The sequence below is a fragment of the Pseudopodoces humilis genome, chromosome 2 (assembly GCF_049639895.1).
Source record: "Pseudopodoces humilis isolate 2021_Gansu_Grassland_sample_001 chromosome 2, ASM4963989v1, whole genome shotgun sequence".
Taxonomy (NCBI): domain Eukaryota; kingdom Metazoa; phylum Chordata; class Aves; order Passeriformes; family Paridae; genus Pseudopodoces; species Pseudopodoces humilis.
The window spans coordinates 89,987,355-90,000,375 of NC_142201.1; the positions used below are offsets into that span (position 1 = coordinate 89,987,355).

General features: G+C 41.6%; 1 protein-coding gene across 2 annotated transcripts in view; it reads left to right on the forward strand.

Moving 5' to 3' along the window:
* GSK3B (glycogen synthase kinase 3 beta) overlaps window positions 1-13,021 on the forward strand; it is a 149,162-nt gene that overhangs the window by 127,900 nt on the left and 8,241 nt on the right. Inside the window, exons 9-11 of one of the 2 annotated variants that reach the window (XM_088068506.1) lie at window positions 804-842; window positions 3,218-3,404; window positions 8,979-9,077. In XM_088068506.1, coding sequence (XP_087924632.1) covers window positions 804-842; window positions 3,218-3,404; window positions 8,979-9,077 — 325 coding nt within the window. The remainder of the gene's footprint in view (window positions 1-803; window positions 843-3,217; window positions 3,405-8,978; window positions 9,078-13,021) is intronic. The other variant, XM_005523884.3, reaches the window with a different exon arrangement.

Here is a 13,021-nt window from a genome sequence, read left to right on the forward strand (position 1 = left end):
ACAAATTGAGGAGAAAAAAATTTCTTAAGTAACGGGTGCGACGGGTATGAGGGGGAATAAACCCGCAATAGACAGAAATTCAGTCCATACCCGCACTCCTGAGGTGGTACGTCCAGTTCCTGAAGAATCCTAAAGAGATAATGCCAGCAAACAAAATCCAGTGGAGGGGGAAGTCAATCCAAAATGGAGAATAATCCGCGGCGGCCTGAGGTACTCGTAGTGCACGCAAATTAAAAGTATCCAAATTTGAAGTATAGGTCTCAGATTTTTACTTTGTCTTCAGCACAAATTACAAATTGCTAGGGATATGGGGTTTTTTGAGAAAAACCCAAAACCATCCAAAAGTTGACATTGTGTGTCTGGGACAGATTTACAAGTGGGATACATCTTTGGAGACAAACTAATCTGGCTACTTGGTTCTGTGGACGTTTATATCCAGGACCGAGGACTGAAAATTCTTTATTATGGGAATTTCAATTACCCTTTAAGTTCAAGTTAGAGTTTTGATTTCAATTTTTTTTATTTTTTTAGTAAATGCACTGGCATTGGAACATAAATTTCATATAGAAATGTTTCTATATTATGCCTCACCATTGCACAATCGATTTTTTGGCATACACTGTGGTGAAGTTGGACTTGCTGCTATGGAGACTGATGTTTAAAGTTTCTAATTGTATAAACATTTACTATGTCCCCCACACCATGGATTTCTTATAATATTGGCTATATTTTTCCTTGCTGGACTATTCTCTTTTGGATTGACTCCCCCTGTTTGGATTATTTCACTGCATTATCATCTTTAGGACTCGTCAGGAACAGGACATTTCACCTCAGGAGTACGGGTATGTACTTAAACATTTTTTCAAATTACTAGGCCTAGCCTTGAAAAAAAAGGAGAGAAATGCTAGAAGTGGAATAATTGAATTCAAACTGCATCCTTAAGGCAGCAGCCAGGCAAATGTAACACAAGATGATAGAGATGAGATGGGCACGGACCTCTGTGGTGTTAGTCACCACTTGTTGCAGGGGAAGGCCACTTGAGGCCTCCTAGTATATATATATATATTTTTTCCCCCTTCCTGGTTTGAAGCAGTTAGGGCAGACTTTGGGAACTGCCTACCCCAATTGACTAATTCCAGGTCCAAAGGCCAGCTGAGCAGTTCATAACAGTGTTTAGGAAACATGTTAGTGTTTCAAGGACTTGAAAATGAGGCATTTCAGTGGACAAGCAAGTACTCCTTTTACATATGTCAGATTTGTGACTGCCTACTAATTTTCTCAATATAAGGGCATGTCAGCTTTACTGTAATGAAATAAAATGATTTTATTTATAAAATCTGTATAGTGGCTTATATGTGAGCTGTACTGAGGAGAAAAACACAGCTGAAAGTGAAGTACTAAAATTTCAAGCTGTGATAAATCAAACTTATTAAAATATCACTGTGAAGGTGCATGAGGGAGACCTCAGTAATTTTACCTCTCATTAAATACAGAACCAACTTCACTTCTGTGGGTTTACCTCAAGACATACACATTTGTGCTACTTACCGCAGGGAGGTGGGGGGAAGCCAGAAGGCTTTTTTTATTTTTTGTTTTTGTTTTTTTTTTTAACTGTAGACAGTCATGGATTTTGTTCTGGTCAGGCTGTGACATGGGAGTAATAATTGCATCCACTGTGTGCTGTGGTCAGCAATCCAAGCTCTGCAGGCAGCAGGCACAAAGCAGCTTCTGCTGCCTCTTCGGGTGGCCCTACGCTGGTAACACGGTGGTCAGTACAGGTTCTCTGCCAGCAGTGTTAAGCTAAAGCCTTTCTTTTTGTCGTTGTAAGCCTTGTGTGAAAACTTTTGCAGTTTGTTTTGCAATAACCTGGAAGTAGGAATAAAGTCAGGTCTTCCTGAACATAGCTCCTTGACTCCTTTAGTCAGGATTCCCTGCCACACTAGTCAGCACAGCACACACTGCAGCAAACCCAGTGCTGCTGGCCCAGCTTGAGTACCAAGGGCAGGGAATTGCAGTCCCTGCAGAACTTGGCTTTTGTATTTGATTCTCATTCAAGAGAGCATATATGCCTGGTTTAAAACCTACTAAAGGAGCGCCTGTGCAAGTTTCTCATCTGTGATAACTAGCATGTTATGCACTGATTTTTTTTTTTTTTTTTTTTTTACTTTTTTGCTCCTTGGTGCTGTGTGGCTTGAGTTCACTTCCACTGGTGCAAAGGCATTTTGGATTACCTCAATTTTTACGAAAAATGCTGGCATCAGAACTTAACACTCTTGCCCACCCTACTCCCTTTACCCCAGACTGCATTTTACCTGCAACATAGCAAGACACAAGTGCTTGAGGAGGCCATCCAGGTCACATACATGATTAGCTCCTATTTTGCTTCTAATGGAATGAGGAAGGAGTATGGAGAGTGTGGTTAGCAGTGGGTAGAACCATTCTTAGAGGTTTAAAACAAAGCTGCAGTGAAGAACTGCTTTTTGTAATCACTCAAAGTAAAAATCTGTTAAGACTAAAATAGTTGGTTTTCTTGACGCAATTTTCAGCTGTCTTTACAAATACCAAATGTGCAGGAATTATCCCTATAAATTTACAGGAGTAGCTTGCCAGAATAAGGTCACAGAAGGAGTAACTTGCAAATTGGAGCTAGACATTTCCTGCACCCCACCCGTGCTTTCCTTGTTGTTCTCCAAAGCTGAACAGCAGCCTCCATAGCAACAGTCTGACCTGCCTGCCTGCAAAAGTCCATGTTAGTAAGACTTCCTTCACTAGCCAGAAAAACCCCAACCCAAAACTGTAGTGGGGCTGTATTATATTTTTACATTCAGTGAATCCTGCTCATTTGAACCTCCTTCCCTACCTTCACTCCACCCCATATGCATGGCTGGTAGCACCCGTGTGTGTTTGTCATGATTTTTGAATGAGTTTCCCCTTCATTCTCAAAGTTGTTTTTCTGAGTGCGCTCTCATGAAGTCTCTTGCTGGCATTGCACCTTCACTCTAGTGCAAGGCGTTGCAATTAACCCTTTCTCAACCCCAGGAATGGATTTTCCCACACTTGCTGCAGGACTTTGATTAGCATAAACCGCAAGTTTGTTCCAGCTTGCTGGGCAATGAGAGGTTTAATTGCTCTGACTTGCTTCTGGTCAACTAAGAGATGAGACCTACCTAGCCAGACAACCTGTTTCTCCTTGCTTGTTTTCTTGTTGTCCCTGCAGGTCTTCCGGCCCCGCACTCCCCCTGAAGCAATTGCGCTATGTAGCCGCCTGCTGGAGTACACCCCCACCGCCCGCCTGACTCCCCTGGAGGCCTGCGCCCACTCTTTCTTCGATGAACTACGGGACCCAAACGTCAAGTTACCAAACGGGCGAGATAAACCTGCACTCTTCAATTTCACCACTCAAGGTAGCCTGAGAGCATTGAAGGATCCCTTCTTTAGGAGGAGCAGCGGGATAAATGTAATGCAGATTTTACTCCCTCAGAAGTAAAAAAATCTCTGAGTGGTACTAAGTTTATTAAATAGTTGCATAACCAGTTGTCCATTCCAAAAAGAGAGGAAAGGTCTTGAAGTTACAGGATTTTCAGAGTCTTGGTTCCTCCAATTCAGTTTTGCTGAGGTACTGAGGGTGGTTGTTACTGGATTGCATCAGGAAGGATTACATGCTTATAGCATGTATTTGCAGAGTGTGAATATGAATAGATAGCTCAGGGTCTGCAGCCGGGCTGATGGCTTTGTGTGAAACATCACAGTCAGTGGACCATGCAGGTTAGAATATCATTTGGAGATGGTCCTGCTTCTTCATATCTGAAACACCATAGCCAAGTAGTAATGCATGTTAGGTTTGGCAGGGAGGTTTGTAGTGTTACTGCCCATTTGGGTTCTGGATACAAGATAAATACAGATGCTTTACTGTCCAGATTTTATATGGTGTACAGTTCATCTGGCATTACACTGACTCAGTAATTTTTTAGAAACTGTAAAAATAAATGTGCAACTAACTTTCTTATTTGAAGCCAGGCTGGTATCAGATTTTAAAATCATCTATTTATTTTATACAGAAGTCAGAAATGTAAAACTGATATGCCCCCAGAATAGTTATGCCTGCCAAGACAGAACGTGTGAGAATATGGCATACAAATATGCTAGTAATTCATTTTGGAGCACTTTTTCTTTTGTTTTTTTAGTGATTAGCTGCCAACTCTCACCCTTTGAGCAAGAATAGTTCTGTATGCATTTTCTGTTGAAAGTCTAAATCACCTTTTGGCCCAATTAGCATCAGTGTCATTTTTCAGACTATTTAGTGTGTGCCATGTTCCTCTGCCAAAATGTGAAACCTCTCTTTCAACTTGTGGAGCCTTTTTATTTAAAAAAAAAAAGAAGCCATTTTTGAAGCATAAATACATTAAAGTGGTCAAGTAAGTAGCTTATGCTTCCAGGTCACTGTTCTCTGTGCTGATTTCTACATCTGTTGTTAGAAATTTAGCAGTTATGTTACAAGTGCTTTCTTGTACTCCTGGATTGCCTTTTGTTTTGCCACTTTAAGGCCAATTTCAGTAGCTAAAATAGTTTTGATCCCATTATCTTAATACAGCTTCACCCCTGTTCTTTTTTGAAAGTATTGCTTGTTTCATGATGACATTAAGATTGAACTTCTCTACTACATGAAAACAAGGTTTTTAAAAAGAAACGGAAACGTCTATGGTGAATCAATTAAAAAAAGGTTTTTCTTAGAGGAAAAACAGATACATGTATTAACAGTGTGTCCCTGGTTCCCCTCAGGTAGTGTGGAAGCTGCTGGATAAGCTACCCTAATGCTCAAGCAAATTTAAAGCTCTTCTTTTGCCATCCTAATGACCTAATGTGCCCTCCCTTACACAGTGAGTCCTGGGAATGTAAGAGAAAAAAGTTGCCGTGGAGAAACTGCCTTAAGATAAAAAAAACCCGAATTTCTGTCTGTCATCTACAGGTGCCAGTTTTACCATCTGTAAGGCGAAGGCAGGACACAGGCTGATCATTAATGCATTTCCAAACAAACTCTGTTGCAGGCAACCAGTCAAACTCAAAAAAGACCAAACTAGAGTTGTTTTTAAATACCTAAATACATTGCTTAGCGCAGTGATTTGAAGAACTTTGTAGCTGGTAAATGTACAACAGTCTTGACTATGAATTCAAAATATACAAGAAGCTTTTGCTCCTCCTGTGTCTACTGTTCAGTGTTCTCTGGTCTTTACTGTGCAAGGTTCCATCAAATTGGCTGCTCCAGAGTAAAAATCCCAACTGCAAAACATATCAGATCATTAGATGGATAATGACTCATGTTAAGTCATTTGTGGTAATTTAAAAAGTAATGAAAGACAATTTTGTTTTAGATAGCATTATTAACATTATTATAGGCAATATTAACTTCTAGAAGTGTTTGATTTGGTTGTATCCAGTTGCCTGAAACCCATGAAGTAGGAGGTGACTGCAGAGGGCTTGAAGGCAAAACTTAGAAATTACTAGATAAATCTGACCATTAGGGCATTGGATTGATTTTCAAAAAGAAGTTAAACAGCATACCAAATCTGCTGACCTGAGCACTGATGCTGCTCAGATAGAGTCTAGAAAAAGAGCAGTGAGGGTATATGGAAGATCAAGATCATGTTTTCTGTCAGCCAGCTGTAGTTGTGGGGCATATGGGTGTTCAAAGAGATTAGAGATTAAATCTGTTGAAGAGAGCATTGTCTGGTCATTTGTAATGTCTTGCCTGTAAGTTTATCTTAATTTAAGCAAATATTATATGCTAATTGGGTTTTGAAAAAGTTATTTTGGCTAAGGAAGTATCTCTGCTAACCACAGAGCTGCAATTCAGTTAGGCTTTTAAATCAGCAAGACAAAAAGCAGTTTTTCTCTTAGAAGCCAAATTTTCAAACAGTCTGTGAAATGATTGCCATTTCCTAAACTGCTTGTAACATGTCAGCAATTGTGCTGCGTCACAAAAGTTAATGTCACTCCATGTTGGCCATTGAAGACTGTAAAATTCTTTCAGTGATTCAGCACTTAAGAATGGTTATCACGCTTCTCAAAGATAAATAGATAAATTTTTTGCTGAAGGGGGAGTACACTGGGATTTTTGTTTGTTTAATGACCCTGGCCTGTGACCTTCAATTTTTTTTTTTGTTTAGAGAGATATATATGTATATGTTTATATGCATATATAATGGCAAGTTTGTTATTGTGACAAAAAAACCCCATGGTACAAGAGTAATTTTTCCAGGGAATTCTTGGAGTGTGGATATAACAAGTATAATAATGCTGAAAAAGAACACTGCTGTTTCCCAACACCAGGCATTTTCCTGTGTTTGGGGAATGAAAGGTGATCTGGTCTTCTAGTAAAAGTGGACATTTTCATTCCTGCTCTTTCTTGGAGATGTTAAGTGGCTGCAGATGATATGATTTGATCAGCAGAAAACCAAAGATGTTCTCCCAGCTGATGTGGATGGGAGTTGGGTCTCATAAATGAATTGTGATATGATATTGAAAACTGTGTCTGGACTGCCTTGACCACAATAGCTTCTTGCCACTCTATTGATTGTAATTAACCCAGCCTTGAGTTGCATATTTGGTTTCCATAAACAGGCTACAGTTGAACACCCTGCCCAAATACTGTGGAGGCAGTCACTAAGGACAGAAATTCTCAGTATTTTGTAGACTGGAGATAATCATAGGTTAAGCTTTCTCCACAGTATTGCCATGTCTCATCCTTACAGATGGGATAGGTGCAAAAACGCATTGTAGCAAAAATTCAAACAAGTTCTCAAGCAAAGCTGCTATTAAACTTCAAGCAAGACAGTCCACTTTACTTTGTTTCTATCTCCTCTGAATTGTCCTGCTCCTCTTAAGTTAAAGACACGTAGAGTATGCTGAATTTAAGAAATCCATACCAAGAAAGATAATGTGAAGTTGGAGACGGGAACAAAAGGTCAGTCTTCTAGTTTCTATGGAAGTTCCTTGAGGTAGCTTCAGGGAAATGGTTGCACTTGCATTAAACACAAGAAAAAGCCATTATTATTGCCACAATACAAAAGGAGGTGTTCTGACAACATTAGATGAGGGAGGAATGAGAAGGGGGTTGAAGTGCCCTTGCAAGGGTGTTGTTCTGTCTGATCAACTAGTTCTTGGGCTACAGCAACACTGTCAGTCTGTAGCTGCACTTCGAGGCACCGTGCAGCACTGGAAGGTAGCAAGTGTCATGGGGTTTTCTTGTTTTTGTTCTGTTTTGGTTTGGATCACAGCCCTGTGTTGTTTCAAATGATGAGCAGAAAATAATGTGGGGTGATAGAAACTTGAAAAAGAGCAATGTGTAGTGGGTTCCCAGTAATAACGGATTTGAGAAACAAATTTGGAAAAAAATACTAAGATCCAAGATAGTATTGAAGTATAGGTTTATAACTGGTGTTCCACTTTGACACTTAAGGACTCAGTTTATTTCTTCAGTTTATTTTTCCATTTAAAATGGAGATTCAAAAATCCTGCATAACATTATGAAGATATGAATTCTGAATTACTCCCATAGGAATTGAGGATTTTGTATTTTTAGAAGTACTGTAAGTACTGAGGCTTTCTAGAAGGACAAGCTAGGTCTGCTTAGACATGAATGGAGTATTACGAGATAGATTAGATGGGTTGCAGGTAGTGTAGCAACCTGCTTGCATTCATAAGTGCTGAAACACGGTCTCAAAATGTGTAGTAATAGGAGGCTTTTAATCAGGGGAGCCTTCTGCCTCTTGCCCTCCCAGCAGTAATGAAACTTAATGTAACAGCAGAGAAAAAAAAAAAATCAAGTGGACTGCTCCCTTTAGGCCCTGAGTTCAAAGCTAGCATTAAAGAGAAGTAATAGCCTCTTAAAAATGAGCCCAAATAATTTGAGACTGAACCCATGTCATGATTTGGCTGGTTTTCTGTACAGCCTGTGCTATCTGGAGGTCTTGCGTAAAGAGCTTGCTATTCTCCTGTTCTCATTTCTCCTCCAGATGACCTCCTAGAGCTCCAAAAGTCATCAGTCTCCTTCCGTGAGGTGACTGTTCACATCCTTTTTTACCGGATGTTGCTTTCTCAAGAGACAGCCAGTCACTCCTGTTTCTGAAACAAACAGGACCTGTCTTGTCTCGGCTCAGTCCCACCTTCTGTGAGGCACTGGATTCTCTTGAATGGGTGCCAGAAGATTGTCATTTGCTGGCAATGTGTTGGCCTTAATCCTCCCACAGTTTCTCATTCTGATACACACTGAAACTATATTAGATTTGAAGCCTAAAAGACATGACTATTTTTTCCCTGGTTAATGTCTCCAGACAGAAGGATTGCATCATTTTGTTGTCCATTTAAATTGCCCAGCTGACCAATTCCCTTTGCCTTTCCCTGTCCTTTTAAAGGATACATTACCTCTTCTTGGCCTCGCTCAAGGAGAATGCTGTGAGAGATTGGTCTTGGGTTCCTGAGTCCTTGAGAAAAAATGATGCTTGAGTGAGCCAAAGAACTGATCCTTGAACTCTTGGAGCAACTGTTGCAGCTGCTTGCTTGCTGAACCAGTGCCCAAAGCAGCACCACTGTTATCAGCCTTCTCCCTGAGACTGATTGCAGGTGGGATCAGAAGGGGATCCTTCTCCAGTGCTCAGAAGGAAACAGCATTATCAGGCCATTGCAAAGTACAGGCTTGGCTGGTTCTTTGCTCACTCCCATGCCACTGTCTTTCTCTAGGAAATTACTCCTTTGCACCACTATCTGTAGTTTTGGCAGTCTTGTTCTGGAGACTCCCTTGCTAAATATCACTGTGGTTTCCTCTCGCTGGTTGGCAAAGAAGAAAATGTAACGTGACCTTGGGCTGTAAGGGCATGTGTTTCACCTGAGGTGCCCTTACTGGGGGAAACCCTAGGAGCTGATCCTGCATGTGGAGCTCTTTGTGGATGATGAGCTAACTGTTTGTTCCACCTCCCCTCCAGAACTGTCAAGTAACCCATCTCTGGCTTCGATCCTCATCCCTGCTCATGCCCGGAACCAAGCAGCTGCTTCAACCCCTACAAATGCTACAGCGGCCTCAGGTGAGAACATGCAACTGCCTGCCTCCCTCCCTCCCCACCCTTGCTCCCGCTGCCCAGACACCCTCCCTCTGCTGAGGCCCATGAGCCACCTCAGCCCACAAAGTGAGCAGGGAGGAAGGGATTGTTTCACTATCACCTGAACCGTGGTCTTGGTAGGTGGTCATTTCAGTGCTAACTGTGCTCCCCAACCCAAATCCCAACCCAGGGCACTCAAACTTGAATTTGATTGCTTAATTTGTTGGTTCCTTTCACATAGACTTTCACTGTTTTAAAAAAAAGTCATTATCTCAGCTGTTTTTTGGCAATCCTAATGGATTGTTTTGCACCTAATGTCTATGCTCTCAGCCATCCTGAAATTAACAGAGGTGGTGCATGAGTTTGTGATGCCTAGAAAGAAAAAAAAAAAACAGCTAGCTCACAGCATGTGGCCTCTGTGTAGTGGGATGGAGAGGATTTTTCCGTAAGGGCACTGGCATCTAAAATTCTAGTTAGGGAGTTCAGTCAGCGTGCTCACTGTCTCATCCTAGTAGTTGCAGTTGCTTCCTACTGAGTTAGTTTGTGTCATCGTCAGGCACAAGGCAGATGATTTTTGGGTTTTGGCCAGCACTGAGTGAATTTTTTGTTTGCCTCCTGCTGTCTCAGGTTTCTGTCAGAAACCTTTTAAAAGCTCACTGTTGGCCAATAGCCACTCCATATTGTATTCTGTTTCCAGTGAAAGCTTTAAAGCCTGGTAATACCAGTTGGAAGACTCCCAAAGAGACTCCCAGGTGCTGCAGGATGTGGCAGAGGTGATTCAGTACATGGCATTCTTCCTCTGAGTCAGCCCTGAATCAGCACACCAGAGGCTGTCTCAGGGCTTGGGCAACCAAAGGCGGGCTGCAAAACAGGTGTGCTTCCACATGTCCTGCATGCACGTCAGCTCCAGCCCACAAGAGCTGTCAGTCCTTTTGTAGTGCAGGACACTTCCTTAGCATAGGATAGCTGATAAGGAGAAGGTCTTATTCAAAAGCTGCTCTTGAAACATGCAGGAAAGCATTTGCTGGTTGATGTGCTGGACAGTTACCTGATACTTGAAGCACTTGGTCCAGCCAGTGCCATACAGAGAGCATTTTCATACTCTGGGACAGATGTACCCAGGTTTGAAAGATGAGATTTCTCTTTGAAATTGTAGTAGCAGTAAATTAAAGACACAACATGTGCCATTTATGTACTCTGAATTTAGGAGAAAGCAAAACTGCTATTTTCAAATTTGTTTGTTTCATACACTTGGCGGTATTTTGCAAATAGTCATGTTCTCTGTTTCCTTCTTATGTGCATCTGTTGCTCAACAAGTAAGAAAACAGATAAAGTAGTAAAAGTGATTAAAAAAACTACAAAATACAAACATGGAAAATTATCTTAAGCCTTTCTGAAAAATTTTGTTTTATCTAATGTCCCTTTCATGCCTTTTAAGGAGTTCTCTCCACCAAGACACAAGTCTTGAAGAATTAATGGGGTTAAGAAATCTGTTTTCACTCAGAACTTTTCAAGGGCTTGTATAGGGAGAAAATGCATTAGACCAAGTCCTAAATGGGAAGTATTAAAAGAAAAAAAAATCAAAAAAACAAAGCAAAAAAACCTCAACCTATCCCATATTATTGATGTCAACATTTTTAAAGCACTGCATTGAGGGATATGTCCTCCTATTTGTGGTTCAAAACCAAAAATAATATCCTTGCTGATTGAAAAGAAATTGTGAAATTAAATTCAGTATTGGTCAGCTTTGGATTTCTGCAGTTGGTCATTTCTTACTGCAGGTGGTGAGAATGTCATCAGAGTTATGCTGTTTAGGATTAGGTCCTGTTGAGGTTATTTTAATCTGTTGTGCTTTGCATGGTGATGCTACACTTTGCAAGAGGTTTTCACACAAGAGGTCCCTTCTTTCTCTATCCACCCTGCACCTCCCAGAGCAGTCAATGTTAAGTTCCTCAGTAACTGCTAAAGCAGTGTGGGAGCAAATCTCCCACCTAACCCAGGGCATCCTGATAGGCAGGAGACTTCTCTGAAAAATGTTTACTTGTGTAACTAAGCAGTAGAGGTTCAGAAATTGGTTTTCTGAGTGGCGATGATGCAGCAAAATGTAGCTCTCAAAGCAATAATGGGTAGAGGAAATAATGTAATTGTAACTCACATTATTAGTGTGTGACTTGTGCTTCTCTCTAGCAAGGAATGTTAGAGAATTACATTTCATGTTGATTTCCTCTTCTCTTGGGGCAAAAAGCTGTACTTGCTCTAGTAATGGAACCTGGCTTTGCAGTGGTAATATGTAGTCTTGCTTCTCTGGCATTAGTAAATTCTCCTAAACATTTATGAGAAACTCTCAGACATAAGTGGCATGTCTAAAGCAAAGTGGAGGAGAAGAACGATGAGATTTATTGGCCCCTGCTTGAAATGATGCACTAGCTTTCTGTGACTTAGACTGGTTATTGATTAAAAATGCCAATGCAGTTGTATTTCTGGGGATGTCTGGAGGAGGAAGAGGATGGTTTCATAACTGTGCAGGTAAAGTATCTGAGAGACGGGCATGCAGACCAAGCTGAATGCAATGCATATTTGCTTGTGTGACTACGTTTTTCTTGCTGGATCAGCCAGCAGCAGTAGTAGTTACCACTCTGTTAGTCAGCGTTAAGATGGGAAGAGTGTAATTGCCATCTGCAGGGAAGTTGTGCCAGCAGGGATTCTGGGGTCATCATCTTAGGCATCCCGCTGTGTTGATCCCATGTAATCCTGAGTGCAATAGTGTGCCTGAACTTTCAGCAACAAAACAGATTAGATCTGGTGTTACCTGCCAGTGTGTTGTAGTTGAAAAACACCACAGTGCTCCATGAAATAAGATTTAGTGCATTTGTGGTATTCACATTGAAGGAATTTTGAAAAACTTTAATTCCTTAACCAGGAGAAGATGGGCAGGTAATTCTCTCAGGCTTCTACAAGCTTAGAACAGGGATGAATCCATTACAGGAGAAGTAAAACTTGCACATTTTGCCAGGTTTGCTCAGAGCCTGGATTCCTACATCCATAGGCAGGCACAATAGGAAAACCAGGCTGTTCTACTCCTTCCACTTGTCTCCTCAGCTCTCTGTGAGGATTCCCAGGCTGGTGGTAGTTTTGTCTCTGTATCTTTGCAGATGAGCAGCACAGCCTGTCAGCATCACAAATGCACCCAGCTAATGCTGTCAGCAGTGCTAATGGGCTTCCTCAGTCTGAGCTGGCATCTCTGTTGCTCTCTGAACTGGAGCCCTGTCTTTCCCTTTCAGTAGGTTTTTAAGGAGTGCCATGTACCCTCCAAGAAAGCTGAGGCACTCCTTAGAGGGAAAAGCTGAATTGGAGGAAGTTCTCTATAATGATGAGACATGCTTTTGCCCTCTGTTTGGAAGAACTTTTGGAAGCAGCTGGCACTTAAACCCTGATGACATTTCTTTGCCTGCACAGGCAGAGGTGTCAGGCGGTGGTTCAGGACAAAGAGGCTGCCCTGACCTCGAGCTGGGCACTCGTCTGTCCTGTGCCACAAAGCTGCGTGCCAGCTCCTATTTGTGCTCCCCAGCAGGGCTTTGCTGTCCTCTGTCAGTATTGCTGAGGGCCTAGATTTCCTTCTCTTAGGCCCAAACACTGATTTTTCATGGTGAGAAGTAAATGTCCAGAGAACCTCATATTCCAGTTGTGCTCTTTTTCTGGTGCTTCAGCAAAGCAATGATGGACTAAGCCCCTCTTTTGTTCCTCAAATGTCCTGTCGATGCAGAGTCAACAAATGAGCTGAAATGTTTAAATACTGCATTTTCTTGCAGGCTGGGAGCCAGGTCAGCCTTGGGCTTGCTCTGAGCTCTGTCCCAGCCTGGGGGGCTTCTGTATATTGTTGTGAAAAGCCCCAAGAAAATGTTCTTGCCCTCCATCACCTGATTTATTTT